The 23417-nt window shown below is 65.7% G+C and overlaps 4 protein-coding genes across 4 annotated transcripts; 2 read left to right on the plus strand and 2 right to left on the minus strand.

The window, feature by feature from the left end:
- Positions 1 to 2: 2 nt before the first annotated feature.
- On the minus strand, positions 3 to 3109 carry METTL25B (methyltransferase like 25B; the record flags this gene model as incomplete). Its single annotated transcript, XM_071726910.1, is given in 9 exon segments — positions 3 to 89; positions 91 to 231; positions 234 to 350; positions 352 to 717; positions 818 to 880; positions 1653 to 1787; positions 1790 to 1969; positions 2666 to 2772; positions 2984 to 3109. Coding segments are annotated over 9 exon segments (1200 nt in total), but the record flags the coding sequence as incomplete, so codon positions are not given.
- A 227-nt stretch (positions 3110 to 3336) lies between these two features.
- On the plus strand, positions 3337 to 8342 carry ISG20L2 (interferon stimulated exonuclease gene 20 like 2). The gene is given in 5 exon segments (XM_071727130.1): positions 3337 to 3851; positions 3853 to 3918; positions 5893 to 5983; positions 5986 to 6092; positions 7164 to 8342. Coding segments are annotated over 5 exon segments (912 nt in total). The 5' UTR covers positions 3337 to 3461; the 3' UTR covers positions 7422 to 8342.
- Positions 8343 to 10007: 1665 nt separating this feature from the next.
- CRABP2 (cellular retinoic acid binding protein 2) lies at positions 10008 to 13720 on the plus strand. The gene is made up of 4 exons (XM_071727131.1): positions 10008 to 10113; positions 12124 to 12302; positions 12734 to 12850; positions 12945 to 13720. Exons 1-4 carry the CDS (start codon positions 10044 to 10046, stop codon positions 12993 to 12995), a joined length of 417 nt encoding a protein of 138 aa, XP_071583232.1. The 5' UTR covers positions 10008 to 10043; the 3' UTR covers positions 12996 to 13720.
- A 1854-nt stretch (positions 13721 to 15574) lies between these two features.
- Positions 15575 to 21462, minus strand: LOC139787676 (dnaJ homolog subfamily A member 1-like). Its single transcript, XM_071726943.1, is given in 9 exon segments — positions 15575 to 16847; positions 17320 to 17420; positions 18663 to 18893; positions 19461 to 19688; positions 19788 to 19892; positions 21023 to 21101; positions 21103 to 21222; positions 21329 to 21435; positions 21438 to 21462. Coding segments are annotated over 9 exon segments (1224 nt in total). The 3' UTR covers positions 15575 to 16619.
- Between the last annotated feature and the right edge of the window lie 1955 nt (positions 21463 to 23417).

Consider the following 23417-nt stretch of genomic DNA (forward strand, 5'->3'; position numbering starts at 1 on the left):
TTGTCCCCCTCCTGCCCCCTCGCCGGCGCTGCCCGGATGAGGGTCTCCAGCACCGCTCTGTAGCAGGGGGCTCGCAGGTGCCCCCCCCCCTGCCCGCAGCCCCCCCAGGAACCCCTCCAGCGCGTGGCAGGCGGCTTCCCGGGCCCTGTAGGACAATTGGTGACCCGGCAGCGAGGCCACCCAGGAGCTGAGGGGGTACCCGGGGGGGGGGACACCCGGGGGGGAGGGTCCGGGGGGGCGGCCGAGAGCTTCATGTGACAACAAGCGACCGAGGCCACCGCTGCCACGCGGGGACTGCGGGTGAAATGTCTCAGCAGCGCGGGGCTGAGGTCCCCGCAGGCGTGCAGCCCCCGTCACCAACACCCGGGACCCCCCCACGGACCCCCCCGGGCCCCCCAGGGGGTTCCTCACCCCCCAGGAGGAAGAGGAGGAAGGGGAGGGGGGGGCGTCCGAAGGAGGGTCAGGGGGCAACAGGAATTCCCCCCAGGGAGCGTGGGGGTCCAAGCGCCCTGTGAGGTGTTGGGGGGGTCGGGGGGTGAGGGGGGGGTGTCGGGGGGGGTTTCCCGCCACCCCCCTGCGTTTGGGGCCCCCCCTTTTCCCCAGCTCCCTCAGCAGCTCCTGGTCGAAGCGCCGGGCGGCTGCAGCCAAACGGGGATCGGCCTCGACCCCCACCACGGAGAGACCCAACCCAAAGGAGAGGAACCGGGAGAGGTGGCCCTGGGGGGGACACAGGGACACGGGGGGGGTCACAGGGACAGCTTTGGGCAGGGGAGAGCTTCCCCTGTACCCCCCAAACCCCCCACCCCTGGGTGCTCACCTGCCCCGAGCCCACGTCCACCACGCGGTCACAGCCCGTGAGGAGACTGAGGCGCTGCAGGAGCTGGGGGGAAACGGGGGGCTGGAGAGGGGCTTGGGGGATCTGGGGGGGCTGGGAGGGGTCTGGGGGGGTCTGGGAGGGATTTAGGGGGATGGAGAGGGTCCCAGGGGGAAGCTTGGGGGGGTTGAAAGGCTCTGGGGGGGTTTGAGGCGGTCCCAGGGGGTCTGGGGGGGGAGTTGGGGGGGTCTGATGGGGCTTGAGAGGGGTTTGGGGGAGTCTGGGGGGGATCTGGGGGGGATTTAGGGGGTTGGAGGGGGTCCCAGGGGGTGTTCGAGGAGAGCTTGGGAGGGTTGAAGGGCTCTGGGGGTGTTTGAGGGTGTCCCAGGGAGTTTGGGGGTGGATTGGGGGGGTCTGAGGGGGTCTTGGGGGGCCTGGGGGGGCTCTGGGAGGGGTCTGGAGGGGGGTCTGGGAGGGATTTAGGGATTTAGAGGGTGTCCCAGTGGGGAGCTCGGGGGGGGCTGAAGGGCTCTGGGGGGGTTTGATGGGGACAAGGGAGTTTGGGGGGGGGGTTGGGGGGCCTGGGGGGGGGGTCTGGGAGGGATTTAGGGGCTTGGAGGGGGTCCCAGGGGGTTAGGGGAGGGGTTTGGGGGCGGCTTCAGGAGGGATCTGGGAGGGTTTAGGGGAGTTTGGGGGGGGGTCCCAGGGGTTGGGGGGGGGGTCCCAGGGGTTGGGGGGTCCAGGGGGTTCCCAGGGGGAGGGGTCACAGGTGTTGGGGGGTCTCAGGTGGGTCCCAGGGGCTTGGGGGATCTCAGGGGGGTCCCGGGGGGGTCCCCACCTTCCCCAGGCGTCGGATCTCGTGCTGTTTCTTGGGCTTGACGTGGCGGCGCAGGGGGGGTGGCAGGAGGGGGCTCTGGCACGGGGGGCGCGGGACCCCCCCCTTCCTCACGCTGCCCCCCCCCCCCACCCGTGCCCCCCCCGCGGGAAGGAGAGGGCCCGGGCGGCGGCGGCAAAGGCCAAAAGGGAGAGGGGCCAAGCGGCCCCCCCAGAGCCCCCCCCCCCCAGCAGATCTGCCAGCTCGGGGGGGGCAGCAGTGGCCAAAGCTTTCTGCCAGGGGGGGGGCAGCAGGGACCACAGCCCCTCCGAGAAAAAATCCTGGGGGGGGACAGGGGGGACACAGTGAGGGGGGGACATGGGGGACAGGGGGTGTCAGCAGGGATGTGGGGGGAGCAGGGGAGGGGGACATGGGGGGGGGGGGGGCCAGGGGGGGACATGGTGAGGGGGGGACATGAGGGGGGAGTCATGGGAAGGGGAGAGGACGGGGGACAGGGTGGGACTGGGGGAGTTCGGGGGGGACAGGAAGGGACATGGTGAGGGGAGGAGATGGGGGGGACAGGGGGAGACGGGGGGAGGGGGAGAAGAGGGAAGATGGGGGAGCGGGGGGGGACATGGGGGGGGGGACAGGGGGAGGGGGGGACATGGGGGACAGGGGGTGACAAGGGGGGGTCAGCAGGGATGGGGGGAACAGGGGAGGGGACATGGGGGGGACATGGTGAGGGGGGGCAGCGAGGGGATGGGGGGGACAGGGGGGGAATGGGGGGGTCAGTGAGGGGATGGGGGATGTGGGGGGAATGAGGGAGGGGGGCAGTGGACTTGTTGATGACGCCACAGCTGGGGTGATGTCAGAGCCCTGTGTTGATGACGTCACAACTCCCCAGGCCCCAGGGGGGGGGGGGGGGGGCAGTGAAGGGATGGGGGGGCTCAAAGGGGGGGGGACACGGGGACATTGTGAGGATGGGAGGGTGGGGGGGGGGTCCCGGGGGGGCCACGGGGTGTGTCGGGTTCCCTCACTATGACGTAAGCATCCAGCAGGGGTCTGTACAACGTCAGCACCCGGATGATGTCGGCCGCGCGCTGCTGCTCACACTGCAGTGGGGGGGGGGCGGCCATGGCGGGGCCTGGGGGGGGTTGTGACGTCATCAACGCGGGGCTCTGACCCCACGCCGGCTGTGACCTCACAGCCTGGGACGGCTCCCACTGCCACGCCCCCTCCCCCCGCAGCCGTGACGTCACCCAGCGATGCAATTCGCCCTCCAACTGCCATGAGGTCACCGCGCCGTGACGTCACCACCCCCCGCCCCGCAGCTCCCCCTGCTGCCGTGACGTCACCCATGCGGCTCCGCCATCTCTCCCGGGGCGTTGCCGAGCGGCTGTGACGTCACACCAGGCCCTGCTGCCGTCACCCCCGCCCTCCCAGGCCATCGAGTCCATCCCGTCGGGGGACAGAGCGGCCCCAGCGCCCGCCACTCACCGCCTTCCGGGAGCACCGGAATTGCGTCACCGCGCTGTGGGCCGGCAAGCGGAGCATCACGTCATCAGTGAGCGCCGTCCACGCGCCGCGGCGGGAAGGTCCGGTTCGACGGGTCCGGTTCCGGGGTGCGGAGGGGAGGAGGGGGAGGAGGGGGAGGAGGGGGAGGAGGGGGGGGGGGGGGGGGGGGTCGGTGGGAGCCCGGGGCGGGGGGGGCGTCCCGGGAGTCCTCGGTACCGGGGGAGTCGCGATCCCGCGCGGTGCCGGTTCCGTGCTGAGGTTCTGAGGGTTTCGGGACCGGAGGGGCCGTTCCCGGGGGTCCGGATCCCCCCCCCCCCCATGGCGGATCTGATCCTCAACGTGGACTTCGCCCCCTCCGAGCGTCCCCCCCGGAAAGGCCCCGGGAATCCCCGGCACCGGCGGTTCCTGCAGCGCCAGCGCCAGCGCCGGGCCCAAAAAACCCAACCAGGCCGCAAAGCCAAACCTCCCGGTCCCGGTTCCGTCCCCTCGGGGATCAGCACCGCGAAGAAGCCTCCAAAAGCCTCCAAAGGGTCCCCCCCCGGGCCGCCCCCTCCCCACAGGATGGTGGCGATCGATTGCGAGATGGTGGGGACGGGGCCCGGGGGCCGGCGCAGCGCCCTGGCCCGGTGCAGCATCGTGGGCTACGGGGGGGAGGTTCTGTACGATCGCTACGTCCGACCCACCGAACCCATCGTCGATTACCGGACCCCGCTGGAGCGGAATCCGCCCCCCGGCACATGGCAAAGGCTCTGCCCTTCCCCGGGCACGGAGAGAGGTGGGAGCACGGGGGAACCGGGACCACACGGAGGGACCCAGAACGCCCTCAAACGGCCCCAAAACGCCCTTAAACGGCCCTAAAATTCCCTCTAATGGCCCCAAAACGCCCTCAAACGGACCCGGATTCTTCAAATGGCCCCAAAACGCCCACAAATGGCCTCGAAATGCCCTTAAACAGCCCCTAAATAACCTTAGACAGCCCTAAAATGCCCTCAAAAGGACCCAGATTCCTCAAATGGCCCCAAGACGCCCTCAAATGGCCCCGAAATGCCTTCAAATGGCTCCAAAACGCTCTCAAATGGCCCCAAAACACCCTCAAATGGAACTAAATTCCCCAAAATGCCCTCAGACAGCCTCAAAACGCCCTCAGACAACTCCAAAATGCCCACAAATGGCCCCAAAATGCCTTCAAATGGCCCCAAAACGCCCTCAAACGGCCCTGAAATGCCCTCAGATGGCCCCAAAACACCCACAAACGGCCCCAAAATGCCCCCATACGGTCGCAAAACGTCCTCAAATGGCCCCAAAAACGCCCTCAAACAGACCTAAAATGCCCTTAGTCTCAAAATGCCCTCAAATGGCCCCGAAACTCCCACAGACAGCTCCAAAACGCCCTCAAAACAGCCCCAAAACGTCCACAAACATCCCTGAAACGCCCTCGAATGGCCTCAAACGGCCCCAAAATGCCCTCGAATGGCCCCAAAGCGCCCACAGACGGCCCCAGAGTGCCTTCAGTTGGCCCCAAAACGCCCTCAAACAGCCCCAAAACACCCTCGGACAGCCCCAAAATGCCCCAAATGCCCACAAACGGCCTCAAAATGCCCTTGAACAGCCCCAAAGTGCCCCCAGACAGCTCCAAAACACCCTCAAATGGCCCCGAAACGCCCACGAAGTTCCCCAAAATGCCTTCAAACGGCCCCAAAGCCCCCTCAGACAGCCCCAGAACACTGACAAAGCGCCCCTAAAATGCCCTTAAATGGCCCAAAAATGCCCCAATCTTTGAGGGGTTTTGGGGCGGGTTGAGGTGGGTTTTGGGCAGGGGGTTGGAGGGGTTTGAGGTGTTTTGGGGGGGGTTGGGGGTGTTTGAGGGTGTTTTTAGGTGTTTTGGGGGGTTTGGAGGCATTTTTGGGGGTGTTTGAGGGGTTTTGGGGGTGCTTGAGGCATTTTTGGGGGTGTTCGAGGTGGTTTGGGGGGATTTTGGGGGTGTTTGAGGCTTTTTTTGGGGGGATTGAGGTTTTTTTGGGGGGTTGAGGTGTTTTGGGGGTGCTTGATGGGGTTTTTAGGTGTTTGGGGGGGTTGAGGTGTTCTTGGGGGTGTTTGAGGTGTTTTTGGGGGCTTTTGGAGGTGTTTTGGGGGGGTTGAGATGTTTTGGGGGTGTTGGAGGGGTTTGAGGTGTTTTGGGGGGGGCTGGGAGTGTTTGAGGGGGGTTTTAGGTGTTCTGGGGGTGTTTGAGGCGTTTTTGGGGGTGTTTGAGATATTTTGGGGGAGTTGAGGTGGTTTGGGGGGGGTTGGAGGGGTTTGAGGTGTTTTGGGGGGTGCTTGAGGGGGGTTTTTTTTGGGGGGTGCTTGAGGGGGGTTTTTTGGGTGGGGTTGAGGCGTTTTTGGGGGGTGTTTGAGGTGTTTTTTGGGGGGGTTGAGGCATTTGGGGGGCATTGAGGTGTTTTGGGAGGTTTTGAGGGGTTTTGGAGGGGTTGGGGGGTTTTGTGGGGGGGTCGGGGGGGTTTTTAGGTGTTTGGGTGGGGGCTTAGGAGATTTTTGTGGGTGTTTGAGGTGTTTTTGGGGGGGGTTGAGGTGTTTTGGGGGAGCTGAGGTGGTTTTGGGGAGGGTTGAGGTGTTTTGGGATGTTTTAGGGAGGTTTCTGGGGTGTTTGAGGCATTTTTGGGGGGGTTTTGGGGGGGGTTGAGGCATTTTTGGGGGTGTTGGAGGTGTTTTTGGGGGTGTTTGCTGCCTCGTGACCCCCGTGCCCCCCCAGATCGTGGGGCTGCTGGCAGGGAAGGTGGTTGTTGGCCACTCCATCGAGAACGATTTCCGGGCCCTGCGGTACCAACACCCCCCGGCGCTGACCCGGACACGGCCACCAACCCCCTGCTCAACCTGCGGGGGGGCTTCCCCCAGGGGCAGAGAATCGCCCTGCGCAGGCTGACCCGGGAGCTGCTGCACAGGGACATCCAGGTCAGGACACTCTGACACCCCCTGGCACCCCCTGACACCTCCTGTCACCTCCCCTGTCACCTCCCATCACCTCCTGTCACCTCCCCTGCCACCCCCTATCACCCCTCTGTAACCCCCTGGCACCTCCTGTCACTTGTCACCTCCCTGGCACCCCGTGGCAACCCCTGTCACCTCCCTCTCACCTCCTGCCACCTTCTGTCACCCCCTGGCATCTCCTGGCACCTCTTGTCACTTCCTGTCACCTCCTGGCACCCCCTGGCACCCCCCTGGTACCCTGTGGCACCTCCTGGCACCTCCCATCAGCTCCTGTCACCTTCTGGCACCTCCTGTCACCTGTCAACCCCCTGGTACCTCCCATCACCTCCCATCAGCTCCTGGCACCCCATGGCAACCCCTGTCACCTCCTGTCACCCCACTGTCACTCCCTGACACCTTCTGTCACCCCCTGGCACCTCCTGTCACCTCCCTGGTACCTCCTGGCACCCTCTGGCACCTCCCGTCAGCTCCTGTCACCCCTGGCACCTCCTGGTACCTCTTGTCACTTCCTGGCACCCCCTTGGCACCCCCCCATGTCACCCCCTGCTCCCCAAGCCCCACAAACTGCCCCCAAAATATGAACAGACCCAAACCCCCACAAACCCCCCTGGCATCCCCTGGCACCTCCTGGCACTTGTCACCCCCCCGGTACCCGGTGGCACCTCCTGGCACCTCTTGTCACCTCCCATCAGCTCCTGTCACCCCCTGTCACCTCCCTAGCACCTCTCTGGCACCCCCTTGTCACCCCCCCTTGTCACCCCCTGCCCCCCAAGCCCCACAAACTGGCCCCAAACTATGAACAGACCCAAACCCCCACAAACCCCCCTGGCACCCCATGGCAACCCCTGTCACCCCCATCACCCCCCGTCACCCCCTGGCACCCCCTTTCACTTCTTGGCACCTCCCTGGCACCCCCTTGTCACCCCCTGTCCCCCAAACCCCACAAGCTGCCCCAAACCGCCCCCCAAACACCCCCCCAGCCCCCCCCCAGCCCGTGCCTCTGCCTCAGTTTCCCCGCTGTGTCCCTGTCCCCAGGTGGGCCGGGGGGGTCACTCCTCGGTGGAGGATGCCCAGGCCACCATGGAGCTCTACAGAGTGGTGGAGACCGAGTGGGAGCAGCACCTCCTGCAGACCCCAACCCCCCCCGGGGGGGGCTCACTGACCCCCAGGACCACCCTGGAGACCCCCAGGGACAAGGGACAGAGCCCAAGGCCCTTTTGGGGCTTTTTGGATCATCCCAAAACGTCTCCATCCATCCGGAACCCCCCGGGAGGAGCTGAGGGAATGTTCTGAGCCCCCCCCCCGGGGAGGAGCAGCGGGAGCTGAGAGACCCCCAGGAGCATCCCAGAGCCCCCCAGGGATGGTGGATCAGATACCAGGGGCCTTTTGGGATCGTTTGGATCATCCCAGAACTTCTCCATCCATCCCGGAGCCTTCAGGAAGGAGCAGATGGTTCCTGGGGGGGCTTTTGGTCCATCCCAGAGCCCCCCAGGGGACAAGGACCCAGAGCCCAGGGGCCTTTTGGGATCTTTTGGGGCTTTTTGGATCATCCCGGAGCTTCTCCATCCATCCCGGAGCCCCCCAGGAGGAACACTTTGAGGGGACATTCCCAACTCTTCTGGAAATCCCAAAAATGGAGCAGCAGGAGCTGAGGGAACCCCAAGGAGCATCCCAAACGCCCCAGGGATGAGGAATCAGAGCCAGGGGCCTTTTGGGGTTGTTTGGATCATCCCAGAACTTCTCCATCTATCCCGGAGCCCCCCAGGAGGAGCTGAGGGGAACGTTCTAAGCCCCCCCCCCCAGGAGGAGCAGCGGGAGCTGGGGGACCTCTTGGAGCATCCCGAAAAAACCCAGGGAAAAGGAACTTCCAGGGAGCCTCTGGATCATCCCAGAGCTGCCCCATCCATCCCAGAGCCCTCAGGAAGGAGCAGATGGTTCCTGGGGGGGCTTTTGGTCCATCCCGGAGCCCCCCAGGGATAAGGAATCAGAGCCCAGGGGCTTTTGGGATCTTTCGGATCATCCCAGAACTTCTCCATCCATCCCAGACCCCCCCAGAGGAGGGGGTGGCTCTGGGGGGACCCCGATGTCCCCATGGTGCCTTGTGCCCCCCCCCCAGTTGTGTCACCCCATGGGCTCCCCTTGGGGACAGTGCCCGAGGGGCAGTTGTGTCACAGGGGGGGGGGGAATTTCCAATTAAAAGCAGTGATTGATGAACTGTAGGGTGGGGCCTCTTCCCCGTCACCATTTTGGGGTTATTTTGGGGCTGAAACATCCCTTTTAGGGTTTATTTGGGTGGCGGGCACAACCCTGATCCCCTTTAAGTTTTTTTTTGGGGGGGGGGTACACACAACCCTTTCATTCCCATGTGGGATTTATTTTGGGAGACTGAACCCCCCCCCCCATTCCCTTTTAGGGTTTATTTGGGACACCCCCCCCCCGATCCCCTTTAAGGTTTTGAGTGGGGGGCACAACCCCCTCTGATCCCTTTGGGGTTTATTTTGTGGGGCTGAACCCCTCCCCCGTTCCTCTTTAGGTTTATTGGGGAGGGGGGGGGCACAACCCCCTGAACCCTTTCAGGGTTTATCTGGGGGCACTCCCCTCATTCCCCTTTTGTTCTGGGGGGTTTTTGAGGGGGGAGGGAACTCCCATTCCCTTTAAGGTTTATTTGGGGGGGGGACGACACAGCCTCACGTGTGCCTCTCCCTGCATCCTGGGGGGGCTTTTTCCTGCCCCCCCCCCCTCGGAAAATGCCGGTCTCCGGATCCATCGGGTCCGTTCCCCGTCCCCGTCCCTCCCCCAACTCATTCCCTGCCCCCCCCTCCCCTGTCCCCATCTCTGTCCCTGTCCCCCTCCCCATCCCTTGTCCCCGCCTCCTATCCCTTGTCCCCCCCCTCCCCTGTCCCCATCTCTGTCCCCTCCCCGTCCCTTGTCCCCCCCCTCCCCATCCCTTGTCCCCCCTTCCCCTGTCCCCCTCCCCCAGCCCCTCCTCAGTTCCGGGTCCCCCTCTCTGTCCCCTCTCATGTCCCCAGCACGCGGGGGGGTGGGGACAGTCCCAGTCCCACCCGTGTCACCCGTCCTGTTCTACCGGGGATCAGCGGGGATTTGGCTCCTGGAGTCACAGCCCGGGGGGGTGTGAGGGGGGGGGACACAAACGGTGGCTTCGTTGGGGCCTTTGCACCCCAAAACGCAGCCGGGGTCTCGCGCTACCCCCAGAATCTTCACTTCCAGCGCTGCCCCCCCAAACCCCCTCCCCCCCCCCCCCCGGCAGCTCTTTTGGGGTTCGGGTTCAGCCCCATTTCTCGGGGATTTCACCCCATTCGGGGAGGGGCAAAGAGACCCCAACACACCCCCCCCCACCACACACGTGTGTGGCATTTCCAGGGGTGGCCACGCGTGTCCCTGGAGTGGGGGGGTGCGGGGGGGGTGAAGGGGGTGGGGCAATTTGGTGTATGCAGAGATTTAGGGGAGTGCGGGGGGGGGGAGAGTAGGACCAGCTGGGGGGGCAGTAAGATTTGGGGAGGTGGGGGCAGCTCGAGGGAGAGGGGGGGGGGCGAGCGGATTCTGGGGGTTCCGGAGAATTGGGGGGTGCGAGCAGCTCGGGACGGGACGGGGGGGGTCCTCCACCCCCTGAGGCAGAGAGGGGAGGGTTGGGGGGGCTGCTGAGGACCCCGCAGGTGAGCGCTGAGCCCCCCCCTCCCTCCCTGACTCCCCCCCCCCCCAAGCGGGGGCCGGGGCCGGGGGGCGGAGGGGGTGGGACCATCCCGGCCATAAAGCGCCCGACGCGGGCGGGACGGGACGGGACGGGAGAGCAGCCGGTGGCTCCGTTCCTCCCCCCCCCCCCCTCCCCCCAAAAAAAAACAAAAAACCAAAAACCCGAACCAGCCGGTGCCCCTCCACCCCCCTCCGGCAGCCGCGATGCCAAATTTCTCCGGGAACTGGAAAATGAAAAGTTCGGAAAATTTCGAGGAGTTGCTGAAAGCGCTGGGTGAGTCCGAGCCCCCCCCACCGCGGGGGGGTTCCTGCTCCCCATCTTCACCATTACCACCCCACCCGCATCCCCTAACTCCCTTCCAGCCTTTGGGCGGGGGGGGGTGTCGCAGAGCTCGGATCCGACCCCCCCCCACACACCGCTCCCCCTTTTCACAGAGCCCTCTGGGGAAACTGAGGCACGGGGGGCTGTGGGGGGCACACAATACACCCCCTGCAGACCCCCCCCCTCCGGCCTGCCTCAGTTTCCTCGCCGTGGTGGCCTCTCCAAGCGCAACCCCCCACCCCCATCAGGGTCCCCATCCCCTCCCGGCCCCCCCAGGCTCCACCAGGAGCCTTCACCTGCGTCCTCCCTCCCGCAGTGTCCCCCCCCCCCACCCCGCAAACCACAGCCCGGGTGTCCCCCCCCCCCCGCCCCATTCCGCTCCCACCCGTGTCCCACCCGCCGCGGGGGATTTTTTTTGGGGGGATCCTATGGGAGCCAGGAGTGTGAGGAAAAGCGGGGGAGGGCTGTGTAGCCCAAGGGGGGGGCTTTGGGCAGGGACCCCCCTGCTGCTCCCCTCTGCCTGACCCCTCCGCTCGCTGCCGGGAGCGGAATATTTTCCAGGTTAGGGGATACGGAACAAATATTTCAGGATAATTATCACTTTCTTGGATTTCACCACCCCCCCGCCTTCGCCCCCCCTCTCCCCACCCCCGTCAGCCCCCTCCCCCAACCCTCCCCAACCCCCCCCCCCCCCTCTGGAACCTCATCAGGAAAATCAATCTGTCCGCAGAGCCCCTTTCACACCGCGAAAACGGGGGGGGGGGGGGGGGGGGCTTCCCTTCCCCCCCCTCCCCCGCCCTGTGGAGAAGCTGAAACCCCCCCGGGAGAAGGGGATTTGGGGGGGGGACACGACGACCCTTCCATTTTCTGCATCATGTCGTGTCCCCCCCCGCCTCAGGGTTTGGTCCCTTTGGGGCTGTTTCTCCTCCTGTGTCGTGTCCCCCCCCTTCTGAGCATCACGGGGGGGTGGGGGCTTCGGGCACCCCCGGGGGCTGCGGGAGAGGAGGGGGGGTGGGGGGGCCTGGGGGTGGCTGGGAGGATCCCAATGCGGGATGTGAGGGACATGGAGGGGACCCCGGGACATGGAGAGGCCCCCTCGTGATGTCCCTCCCGGGGGTGGGGGGAGCTTTGTTTCCCCTCGTGTCCCCTGTGTGTCCCCCGCTCCCTCGAGGACACTCTCACGGTCCCCCCACGTCCCACCCGTGTCCCCTCTGCGGGGTTGGCGCTGTCCTTATGTCCCCTTAGAGCAGGGACCCTCCCTGGGGGGCTCGGGGGGGGGGGTGGCCGGGGCAGGGTCGCGGTCGCTGTCGGGGCGGGGTGGGGGTGAGAGGGGAACAATGTCCCCAAAGAGAACAAAGCCCCCAAAGGGAGGTGATGGATGAGCTGCCCGCGGGGACAAAGCCGCAGCTGCCCTTGGCGGGGGGGGGTGGGGTGTGGGGGGTGCAGCGAGGGGACCCCTCCGGGGGGAGGGTCCCGCGGGTCACCGGGGGCCTTGTCCGCGCTGTCACCCCGCGCTGGGGGCCCCCCCGCCCCGCCACCCCCGTCCCTTCCCTCGGGCGCATCCGGCATCGCCCCCCACCCCCCCCCCCCGCAGGTAACCAGAGCCAGATGTGGCCCAGATGTGGGCCTGGGGCTGCCTGCAGCGGAGCTGGGGGTCCCCGGGGATGGCACCACCGAGGGGGGGGGGACAGGACCGCGTGGCACGGGGTGTCACCCTCTGTGTGTGTCCCAGCAAAGCAGGGACCCCCCCCCAGTCACCACGGGGAGGGGGCAGCTCCGGGGTCCCCCTGAGGGGTGGGGGGGATGTCACCAACCGTGTGTGTGCGGTGTGTGTCCCCCCCCCCAGGCTTCTGTCGGGACCCCCAGGGGAGGGGGCTGCCCCGGGGGTCCCCACTCCAAGGTGGGTGTGGGGGGGGTGGCCTCAGAGGTTTCAGGGGGGGGTCCCTGTCCCTGTCACCCCAGGGGTGAACGTGATGCTGCGGAAAATCGCGGTGGCAGCGGCGGCCAAACCGGCGGTGGAGATCAGGCAGGAGGGGGAGAGCTTCTACATCCGGACCGGGACCCCCGTGCGCACCACGGAGATTCGGTTCAGGGTGGGGGAGGAGTTCGAGGAGCAGACGGTGGACGGGAGGCCCTGCAAGGTGGGGACACGGGGGGGGTTACACGGGGGGGGTCACACGGGGCTGAGCCTGCGCACAGCTCAGCCCCCAACCCTGGGTGAGGGACACCCTAGGGGACACTGTCAGGGGTGGGACAAAGGGAACCATCACCCATCTCTGGGCTGTCACCCACATCTGGAGTCATCACCCATGGCCCCATGACCCACATCTGGCCCCATCACCCACTTCTTGGTCCCACCTCTTGGCCCCATCACCCACATCTGGATCCATCACACACATCTGGATCCACCATCTGGCCCCATCACCCACCTCTGGCCCCTCACCCCCTCTCAGCTCCATCCCCCCCCTCCTGGGGGCTGTTCTGACCACTCCAGCCGGGCAGGGAGTGGGGGGGTGGGGCTGCGTGGGTCTCTGTCACCCCCTCCCCCTCCATCACCTCCCCCCCCACGCAGAGTTTGGCCAAGTGGGTGAGTGACAGCAAACTGGTCTGCGAGCAGCGGCTGCTGAAGGGCGAGGGGCCCCGGACAGCCTGGACTCGGGAGGTGACCCACAGCGGGGAGCTGGTTCTGGTGAGATGGGGGGGGGGGGGGGGGCAGGAGGGAGGGGGGGCACCTCTGGTGGTCCCGGGTGAGACCCTGACCCCGCTGCTGCTGTTCCTTGCAGACCATGAGCGCCGATGATGTCGTCTGCACCAGGGTCTACGTCCGGGAGTGACCCCCCCCACAGGCATCCCCCCCCCCTAATATCCCCTCCCAGCGGGGTCGCAGCTTCCCTCGGAGTAGGGGGGGACTGACGGGACTATCAGAGCACCCCCCTTTTTTTTTTATTTTTTTTTTAACTGGGAGGGGGGACGCGCGGAATTTGGACGCTGCTCCCCCCTCCCGTCCCATCCAACCCGGGGGAGCAAAAAAAAAAAAACAAAACAAAACCCACAGACCAACCCTTAAAAAAAAAAAAAAAAATCCCATTTTCTGTCACCCGTGCGGCTGCTGCAGCCCAAGCCCCGGAGTTGGAGCGGAGCCGGCGCCGCGGCGGGGGGGGGAACGCGGCCCCTCCCGGTTTTGGGGTGGATTTCACCGCCCTGGGGTCAGCTGCAGGCAGAGCTTGGAGAGAGAGTTGTTTTTTTTTTTCGTTCTTTTTTTTAACCCGGGACCACACTCACTTTGCCCCCCTCTTCCCCTCCTTCCCCCCCAATATTTATTTGTGATTATTGTAAGGAAACACCGAGCAGACCCCAAACCGGTGGCACAGCGGCCGAACCGCCCTCCCCCACCCCCCCAAAAAAAAAAAAAAAAGGGTCCAACCCAACCCTCCCCCCCCCAAGGATCCAACCCCCTCCTCCAAGGGTCCAACCTCGCTCCAGAAGGATCATCCCCCCCCCGGGATTGTCCCCCCCCCCTTATTTTCCTCTGTTTAATAAAGGTCCTACAACCCCCGCCCCCCCTATCCCTGTCCGACCCTCGTGTCATTGTCACCCCCTCCCGAGTGTCCCCGTGTCCCTGTTGCCCCCCCCCAAGGTGTGTCCCCTGTCCCCCCCTCCCGCCCGGATCCGGATCCGCCGCCCTTGCGCAAGGGGCCGGGGGGGAAGGCGGTGCCGGGGATGGAGCATCACGCGTGGGAAGATGCGGGGCAGCCGTGGGGTGGGGAGGGCGGTGCGGGGCACCCGTGGGGGGTGGGGGGGCTCTGGGTCCACCCTTTGGACCCGGCATCGGCTGCGGTGCCAATGAGGGGGGGAGGGTTGAGCCCCCCACCCATGGGTGCTCCCTGCCGAGGGGGAGCACAAAGCCCCCCAAGAGGCCCCCAGCTCCCCCCTCCCCTCCTGCCCCAGCCCGGGGGCTGCAGGGGGAGGGGTCCCGGCTTTACTCCCCCCCCCCCCCTGTAATTAAAGTTTCCTTGGTGGGGGGAGGAGCAGCCGGGACTGAGCCCAAAGCCCCGCACGGCGGCTCCGATTTCCCCTTTTTCCCTCGGGACGGCTCCGGTTCTGCCCAACCCTGAGGGGGGGGGAGCAGCCGGGACCCCCCAGGAGACGAGGGAGCACATCTGGATGGGGAGGGGGTCCCCTCCTGTTCCGTGGTGCCTCACAGTGATGGGGGGGGGATCTTCTGGGGTCGCATCCTGCTCCTGGGGGGTCTGGATGTGATCCCCCCCCACCCCCCCCCCCCACCCTTCCCGGTTTTCTTTGGCTCCCGACACAGAAGCGAATTCCTGCTCGGGCGGGAAAATGGGTCTGGGGGCGAGCGAACCCCCCCCCTCCTCCTCCCCCCGAAACCTCCCGGGTTTTCCCCTCCCCCCCAGACGCCTCGTGGGGGCCCTGGGGGGGCTCTCGGCGCCTCTAATCTGGCACTAATCCCCGCCTCGACCCCCCCCACTCTGACCCCGCTGCCCCCAGCCCCGGGCTGGGGAGGGGTCTCGGGTTGGCCCCGGCGCCTTTCAGCTGCGGAACAAAGGGAGACCCCGGCCCCTCCCCCTCCGCTTTGTGCTGGGGGTGATGAATGCGACCCCGGGGGGGGGAAAGGGAGGGGGGAGCCCCCAGACCCCGCAGTTTTGTTGCATTTTTCTGTTACCGAATAAGGGGGGGGGGGAGGCAGCCCCCTCCCCCCCTCCCCCATGGCTGGCGCGCAGCCACCATTGTTCTTGGGACCCCCCCCTCCAACCCCATCTGGCGCCGGACGCTTTTTCGAGGGGGGGGAGGGGGCCCCCTCCCCAGATTGAGGCTTCCCAGGGGGACTTCACCCCCATTGTATTGGGGGGGGGGGGCTCTGCATGGGGAGGAGGGGGCGGTATTTGTTTTTTTGTGGGTTTTTGCTTTGGAGGGGGAGTTGGTGTCTCCGCACCTCTGCTGGGTCTGGAGCCCCCCCAAAGGGACAGAAAAACGGGGGGAGGGATGGGGGGGGGGGGAGATGGCAAAGGGTCCGGGGAAGGAGGGGAGGGGGCCAGGATCATGGCGGGGGGGCTGCTGAGCTCTGCCGGGGGCTTCAGGGGTCTCTGCTCCTCCACCACGGGGTGAGGGGGGGCTCAAGAGGGGAGGATTTACCCTCCCCCCCTCAAGCTGAGCCCCGGGGCTGTCGCGTCGCTGTTGTGCAAAGGGAAACTGAGGCACGCCCGGAGATCAAAGGAGGGAGCAGGAGTCACCCCCCCCACCCCCCCCAGCCCCTTCCACTCCCCCCCCCCCCCCCCCCCCCCGGAAGAGGCGGCCCCGGGAGTTCGGGATTTGCTTTTAATGCCGTGTACAAAGTCTGTCCCTGCCCCCCCACCCCCAAAAAAAACCCCAAAAAACCCCACCAAAAAAAAAAGTTTTTCTAAAATAAATTAAAGGGACGAGGCCCCCCCCAACCCCTTCTGTGCAAAGAGAAACCCAACCCCATCCCCCTCCTCCCAGGCTCCAGCAAGGACACAAAAGGGTTAAGCTGGGGGGGGGAGAGGGGGGGGCCGGGGGGGGGATGGGGGGAGGGGGGGCAGCAGGAAGCCCGAGGGGGGGGATCCCCCCCACCCCAAACTGCGAGGCTTGGCCAGACCACAGATGGGGAAACTGAGGCAGAGAAGGGGTCACCCTCCCAGCCCCCCCACCTTGGCATCCATCCTGCTGGGCTACCAAAGGCTGGAGATGGCCACCAGCCCATGGGCAGCAGAGCTGAATGGGGGGGGGGTCTGACCCCGTGTGGGGGAAACCCCAAAAGTGGAGGGACCCCCAAAGGCAGAGGGACACCAGAGCCAGAGGGATCCCCAGAGGAGGGGGGGACCCCTAAACCAGGAGCAACCCCAAAAGTCAACAGGACCCTCAAAGGAGGAGGGACCCCCCCAAAAGGAGAAGGGAACCCCCAAAAAGAGGAGGGAATCCCCAAAGGAGAAGGGAACCCCCAAAAGGAGAAGGGACCCCCCAAAAGGAGAAGGGACCTCCCAAAAGCAGGAGGGACACCCCAAAATGAGAAGGGAACCCCCAAAAAGAGGAGGGAATCCCCAAAGGAGAAGGGAACCCCCAAAGGAGGAGGGGACCCCCCAAAAAGAGGAGAGAACCCCCCAAAAGCAGGAGGGACCCCTAAGCCAGGACAGACCCCCAGAGCCCAAGGGCCCCCCAGAGCTGGAGGGACCTCCCCAGTCAGCCAGGAGGGCCCCCCAGATCCTAAGGGACCCCCCCCAAAGCCACCCCACAGCCCGAGGGACCCCCGGAGTCCCCCCCAAAGCAGGAGGGGGCCCTGTGGATGCAGCCCCTCCCCACGCAGGGGGGTTTGGGGGGGGAGGGGGTTAAGTGCTGTCGGGAAGGAGCTATGTACATCCCTGAAAGGTGGGAGGGGGTCTCCCCGAGCCCCCAAGCCCTGCCCCATGCCCCCCCCCCCCCCGCTAGGAGGTTTGGCACTGGAGGTGCTGTCGGAACCCCCCCTCCTCCAGCTCCTCCTCGGGGCAGAGGTCCCGGGGGCTGTGTCTGCGGCCCCCCCCCGCCCCGCTGTAATCGCTCAGCTCCACCTCCTGCGTCTCCTCGGTCGCCATCACCTCCTCCTGGGGGGGGAAGAAGCTCTGGAGCTGCCGCAGCCGCTCGGGAGGCAACCACCCGGGATCGGGAAACTTCACCTGCGGCCGGGAGAGGGAGAGGGAAAAGTTGGGAGAGAGGGAGGGGATGAGCCCTGCACCCCCCGACTTGACAGGGACACCCCAGAATGCACCAGTGATCCCCAGAACTCACCAGTGACCCTCCAGGACCTCCCCACACCCCCAGAATCCACCAGTGACCCCCAAAACCCACCAGTGGCTGTCCCAGGACCTCCCTGCACCCCCATGACCTGACAGTGACATCCCCAGGACCCACCAGTGACCCCCCCAGAACCCACCAGTGACATCCAAAACCCACCAGTGACTGTCCCAGGACCTCCCTCAACTGCCAGAACCCACCAGTGACACCCCCAGAACCTCCCTGCACCCCCACGACGTGACAGGGACACCCCCAGACCCATCAGTGACCCCCCAGGACCTCCCCACACCCCCAAAACCCACCAGTGACGCCCCCAGACCACACCAGTGCGCGCCCCCCCCCCCATCCCCTCACCTGGAACTGGATGATGAGTTTTCCCTTCTGGAAGGGGCTCCTGTAGACGGGCATCCCCTCGTTGGGGACACACTTGAGGTCCCCAGGGTGGATAACGTCACCTGGTGGGACAGCAGGGATCAGCTGGGTGGTCCTGGGGGGGGGCAAGGGAGGGCAGGGGGGTGGAGAAGAGGGGGGGGGGGTCTGGAGAATATGGGGAAGGGTCTGGAGAAAAAGGAGGAGGGTCTGGAGAAGATGGAAAAGGGGCTGGAGAAGATGGAGAAGGGTTGGGAGCACAGGGAGGTTTGGAGAACATAGAGAAGGGTCTGGAGAACATGGGAAAGGGTCTGGAGAAGTCATGAGGAGCATCTGAGGGCCCTGTGGGTGCTGATCCTGGAGCAGAGGAGGCTGAGGGGAGACCTTCTGGCTCTCTGCAACCCCCTGAGAGGAGGTTGGAGCCAGGGGGGGTCGGACTCTGCTCCCAAGGAACAAGGGATGGGACAAGAGGAACTTTTGGCACAACTCAAGTTGTGCCAGGGGAGGTTTAGGTTGGAGCTGGGGAAGAATTTCTCCCTGGAAAGGATTGTCAGGGCCTGGCCCAGGCTGCCCAGGGCAGGGCTGGAGTCCCCATCATCCCTGGGGGGGTTTCAGAGCCTGGGGATGTGGGGATGAGGGACATGGGGTGGGGGTGCTGGGGGAAGGGTTGGACTGGGGGTTTTTCCAACCCCAACCATTTCCTGCTCAGGGCAGGGGTGAAGGCCCCATCCCTGGAGGTCTTGAGAAAAACTTGGGGGGGGAGAATGGTTTGGTTGGGGTTGGGTTGGGGTTGGATGATCTCAGAGGGGCTCCCTGAGGCACTTGGGGGTTGGATTTGGGGGTTGGGTTGGAGTTGGGCTGGGGGTGGGGATTGGTTGGAGGTTGGGGTTGGGTTGTGTTTGGGGTTGGGTGGGATGATCTCAGAGGGTTTTGGGGGCTTGGTTTGGGGTTGGGCTGGAGTTGGGCTTGGGATTGGTTGGGGGTTGGGCTGGGGGCTGGGTTGGAGTTGGGTTGGGGGTTGGTTGGAGGTTGGGGTTGTGTGAGATGACCTCAGAGGGGTTCCCTAAAGGATCTGGGGGTTGGATTTGGGTTGGAGTTGTGTTTGGGGTTGGGTTGGAGTTGGGTTGGGGGATTGGCTGGAAGTTGGGGTTTTGGTGGGATGACCTCAGAGGGGTTCCCTGAGGGATTTGGGGGTGGGATGACCTCAGAGGGGTTCCCTGAGGGATTTGGGGGTGGAATGACCTCAGAGGGGTTCCCTGAGGGATTTGGGGGTGGGATGACCTCAGAGGGGTTCCCCGAGCTGCAGGAGCCCACCAGCCCCCCCCCACCTGGCTGTGAGGAGATGAGGAGGGTCCTGTTGTCCAGCGTGCGGATGACCTGGCGGCACCCACAGAGAGCATCAGCCAGGGAGATTTCCCTCCTCAGCACCAGATCGTCCCCGCGCCGCCGGAACACTGGGTGCTCCTTCTGCTCCAGGACAATGATGATGTCCCCGGGCTCCAGGCCAGGCACTTGGTCCCCTTCCTCGTGGAAGGTGATCTTCTGCCCATCCTTCATCCCTGGGGGGATCAGAGGGGGTAAAGGAGACGTTTGGGGCACTGATCCCCCCCTTCCCCCTTCAGGAGCCCCAAAGGGGGGTTGGGGCAATGGCTGATCCCAGGATTTCTCCTTCCCCCCACACCTGGGGCCGTGGTGGGGTTTATGGTTGGGTTTCCAAGATTATCAGAGGTTGGAAGGGACCCCTGGAGACCACTGAGTCCAAGGCCCCTGGCAGGGCAGGACCCAAAGGAGGGGAGGGCACCGAGAACTCCACGAAGGAGACCCCCAGAAGGGTCTTCAGAGGCTCCAGAGAAGGAGACTCCAAAACCTCTTCTCTGGTGACCATTGAGGTCTTGGCCAATCCCTTCCAAGTGTCCCCCCCCTCATCCAGGTGGACACTGAGGGTTGGTTGGGTTGATGATTGGGTTTGATGGCCACAGAGGCCTTGGCCACCCCCTTCCATCTGCCCCCCAACCCCCTCCCAACCTTCATCCAGGTGGGCACAGGACTGGTTGGGTTGGTGGTTGGGTTTGGTGACCTTTGAGGCCCTGGTCACCCCCTCCCAGGTGTCTCCTCCCCCCCCTCACCTTTATCCAGGTGGACACTGAGGATTTTCTTCTCCCTGACGACCTTGCGGCCGTTGCAGCTCAGGCAGCAATCCCGGGGTCGGATCCACTCCCCCTGGCCCTGGCACTGGGAGCAGACTGTCTGGATCTGCTGGATCATACTGGGACCCAACTGGTGGATCCGAACCTCCATCCCTGAGCCGTGACACTTCGGACACCTCCTCTGGGCACCCTCCCGGACCCCACAGCCTGGGACAGGGGGAGGCAGGGGGGGTAAACAGACGGGATGGGGGATGGCTGGGGAAGGGGTTTGGGGGGGGTCTCCCCCCGGGTGCCCCCCAGGCTCACCTCCACACTTCCTGCAGATGATGTTTTTCTGCAGGGACAGCTTCCGGGTGGTGCCATTGTAGAGATCTTCCAGGGACACTGAGAGCTGGTGGACAACTGTCTTCCCTGGGGGGGGTGGGAAAACCTGGATCAGCCCCCAAAACCCCACCAGGAGGACCCCACCCCCATGGCTTGGTGTCACCAGGCCCCTGGTGTCCCTCCGGAGCTCCTGGGGTTGGGATTTTCCAACCCTGATCCTCAGGGATGGGGCAGGACGGCACCAGCTGGAAGCTGGGCTGGGCACAGGGATCTCCTCCTGTCCCCAAGGGCTCCTGCCAGCTCCTGGTCACCCCCTCCTCCCACCTGGAGCAGAGTCACCACGCTCCCCCGTGGCCTGCTTAATTGCACTGCTAATTAACTTGTGCCACTTCAGCAAGAAAGGCAGCAGGAGTCACCCTCTGCCCCAAACATCTCTGGTGGAGTCACTGGAGTCACCCTGCGTCTGCTGTCACCTCCCCAGGGCCTGAGGGTGACTCAGCCCCAGCCCCAGGGAGCTGGGGAAAAGCTGGGACAGGGAGAGGGGGAAAAGCTGGGACAGGGAGAGGGGGAAAAGCTGGGACAGGGACAGGGAAAAGCTGGGACAGGGAGAGGGGGAAAAGCTGGGACAGGGAGAGGGGGAAAAGCTGGGACAGGGAGAGGGGGAAAAGCTGGGACAGGGAGAGAGGGAAAAGCTGGGACAGGGACAGGGAAGAGGGGGAAAAGCTGGGACAGGGAGAGAGGGAAAAGCTGGGACAGGGACAGGGAGAGGGGGAAAAGCTGGGACAGGGAGAGATGGAAAAGCTGGACAGGGACAGGTGGAGAAAGTCATGAGGGTGGGGAGGATGAGCACGGGGCTGTGAAGGGCCTGGTGGCCCCTGGAGGGGGGGTGTCTGTCCCCTGCCAGCACCCACTGGGTCCTTTGTGATGGGATCATCAGCTCATGGGGTGGTTTGGGTCAGACAGGAACGTGGAGGTCACCTAGGGACAGGGACACTGCCAGGGAGGGGACAGGGACAGCCACCTTCAGGATCATCTGAAGGACCCAACTCCCAGCCAAACCCATTCCACAACCCAATTCCCTGCCTGGGACACTTCCTACCCACCCGGATTGCTCCCAGCCCCCCTCCAACCCACCCTGGGACAAACCCAGGGACGGAGCAGCCACAGCTTCTGGGACCAAACCCCCCAGAGGACCCCAACCCCCCTATTCCCAGTACCTCTCCTGTCCGCCCGGCCACGCATCCTCACTCCTCCTCCAAAAAAGAGGTCGAAGATGTCCATGGGGGACCCGAAGCCTCCGGACCCCCCCCCGGGTGCCCAGGCCCCCCTCCTTCATTGCCCTCTCCCCTCCCCGGTCGTACAGGGCACGTTTGTGGGTGTCTGACAGCACTTCATAGGCCTGGGAGATCTGCTTGAACTGGGGGGGGGGAAAAAATGAGAAAAAAAAAGGGGTTGAGGAGAAGAGGACTGAGGGGTGGGGGTTTTTTTTTTTTTTTTTGGGGGGGGGGGGGGTGTGCACCCACCCTCTCCCCCTCGCTGGGGGTTCTTGTCGGGTGGTGGTAGCGCAGGGCCAGGCGCCGGTACGCCCGCTTGATCTCCTCCAGGCTGGCCCCGGGGCGAACCCCCAGGAGTCGTAGTACCCCGTTTCCTTCACCATCCTTCTGCTGGGAGGGGGGGGAGACCCTCAGAGCAGGACGAGACCCCCCCTGGGACAGTGAAACCTCCCCAAAAAAACAACGCACGCTCCCCGGTGACACCTCTGGGACCAAAACACCTCCCCCCCCCCGGGACCCCCCACCACCCCCAGGGACACTGACACCACCTGGGACCCTTCACCCCCCCTGGGACCCCCTCACCCCCCGTGGGACATCCTCTGGGACCCCCCACCCACACCGGGACACCCCCTGGAAACCCCCACCCACCCCTGGGACCCCCCGCCTCCCCCCAGGGACAATGACACCCCCTGGGACCCTTCACCCCCCCCTGAGACCCCCCGGGACACTGACACCCCCCGTGGGACACCCTCTGGGACCCCTCACCACCCCCATGACACTGACACCCCCCGGGACCCCTCGCCCCCCCTCCGCCCCCCCCCATGTCCCCGCGATGTTCCACCCCCCCCTCCCCCTCCCCCTCCCCCCCCCTGCCTCAGTTTCCCCACCTCCTCCCCGGGCAATGCCCCACGCGGGGTGTGGGGACGTTGTTTATCGCGACAGGAGGAAAAGGGGGGTGGGGGGGGGGTGACACGGGGCAGAGGGAGGGAAGGAAGGACCCGCACTCATTTCCCTTCCCTGCTCCGGGTCAACGGCACCGAACCGAACCCGCCCGGTACCCAACACCCCGGGACCGGCACCACGGCGGGATCGGTGCCGCGGGACCCGGGCTCCAACCGGGAGGGGAAACTTCACCCCCGAACCCCCGGACACTCCCGAACCCCCCGGGCACCCCCGAACCCCCCCGGGTGACCTGGGGGCTGTGACATCGCTGTCCCCAATGGGGGGGGGGGACCCTAAAGCACCGCCCGCCCCTCGGGGGGGGGTCAGGGCCTTGCACCCCGGGGCTGACAGGAACCGGTACCGGGTCCGGCACCCGCGTTGTCCCAGGAGTCCCGGGGAGGGTTCGGGGGGTGCCGGGTGGGTTCGGATGGGTGCAGGGGGTGCCGGGGGGAGTTCGGGTGGGCTCGGGGGGGTTCGGGGGGTCCCGGTACCGCCCCCCCCCCACTCACCGCCGCCGCCGCCGCTCTCCGAACTCTCTGGAAGCCGCGGCCCCGCCCCCCGCGCTCCCCATTGGCTGGGAGGGTGCGGGTGGGGACACGCCCCCTGCTCCCCTATGGCGGCGCTGATTGGCTGAAGGTTCTTCCGGGCCGGCTGAAAGAGGAGGAGCGTAAGGACGGGTTCTGATTGGTTAAGAGATCAGAGGCCTCCTCCCGGCCTGTAGCCGCCTCTCCTCTGATTGGCTGAAAGCTCCTAACCAATCAGAGGCAAGAGCGGCCGGGCCGGGAGCCGCCGGCGGACAGCAGGGGGCGCTGCGGAGCGCGCGGGAACCACAAACCCCACCCCCTCGGGACCGAACCATTGGGAGGGTGGGGGGGGGGGGAACCGGGGGATCCATTGGGGGGGGGAATCCTGGGATCCATTGGGGGGGGAGGGAATCCTGGGATCCATTGGGGGGGGGGGGAATCCTGGGATCCATTGGGGGGGACCGACCCGGGGGATCAATTGGTGGAGGGAGGGATCCTGGGATCCATTGGGGGGGGGCAAAACCGGGAGATCCATGGGGGGGAGGTGTCCTGGGTTCCATTGGGGGGGTCCTGGAATCCAGGGGGGGAGAACCGGGGGATCCATTTGGGGGGGACCGATCCAGGGGATCCCTTGGGGGGGCTGATCCTGGGGTCCCGATCTTTCTCCCCCCCCTTCGGGACTGATCCTGCCCACGCCCCCCCCCCCGCCAGGATCCCACCCTGGGGGTCCCATCCTTATTCCAACCCCCCCCGAACCCTCCCCCCCCCCAGAGTGGGGTTCGGGGTGCACACGGAGTTGGGGCCCCCCCCTCTTCCCCCCCCAATGGGGTGAAGGTTTTGGGGGGCCGTTTCTGAGACCCCCCTCACCACAT

The sequence above is a fragment of the Heliangelus exortis genome, chromosome 27 (genome assembly GCF_036169615.1).
Source record: "Heliangelus exortis chromosome 27, bHelExo1.hap1, whole genome shotgun sequence".
Taxonomy (NCBI): domain Eukaryota; kingdom Metazoa; phylum Chordata; class Aves; order Apodiformes; family Trochilidae; genus Heliangelus; species Heliangelus exortis.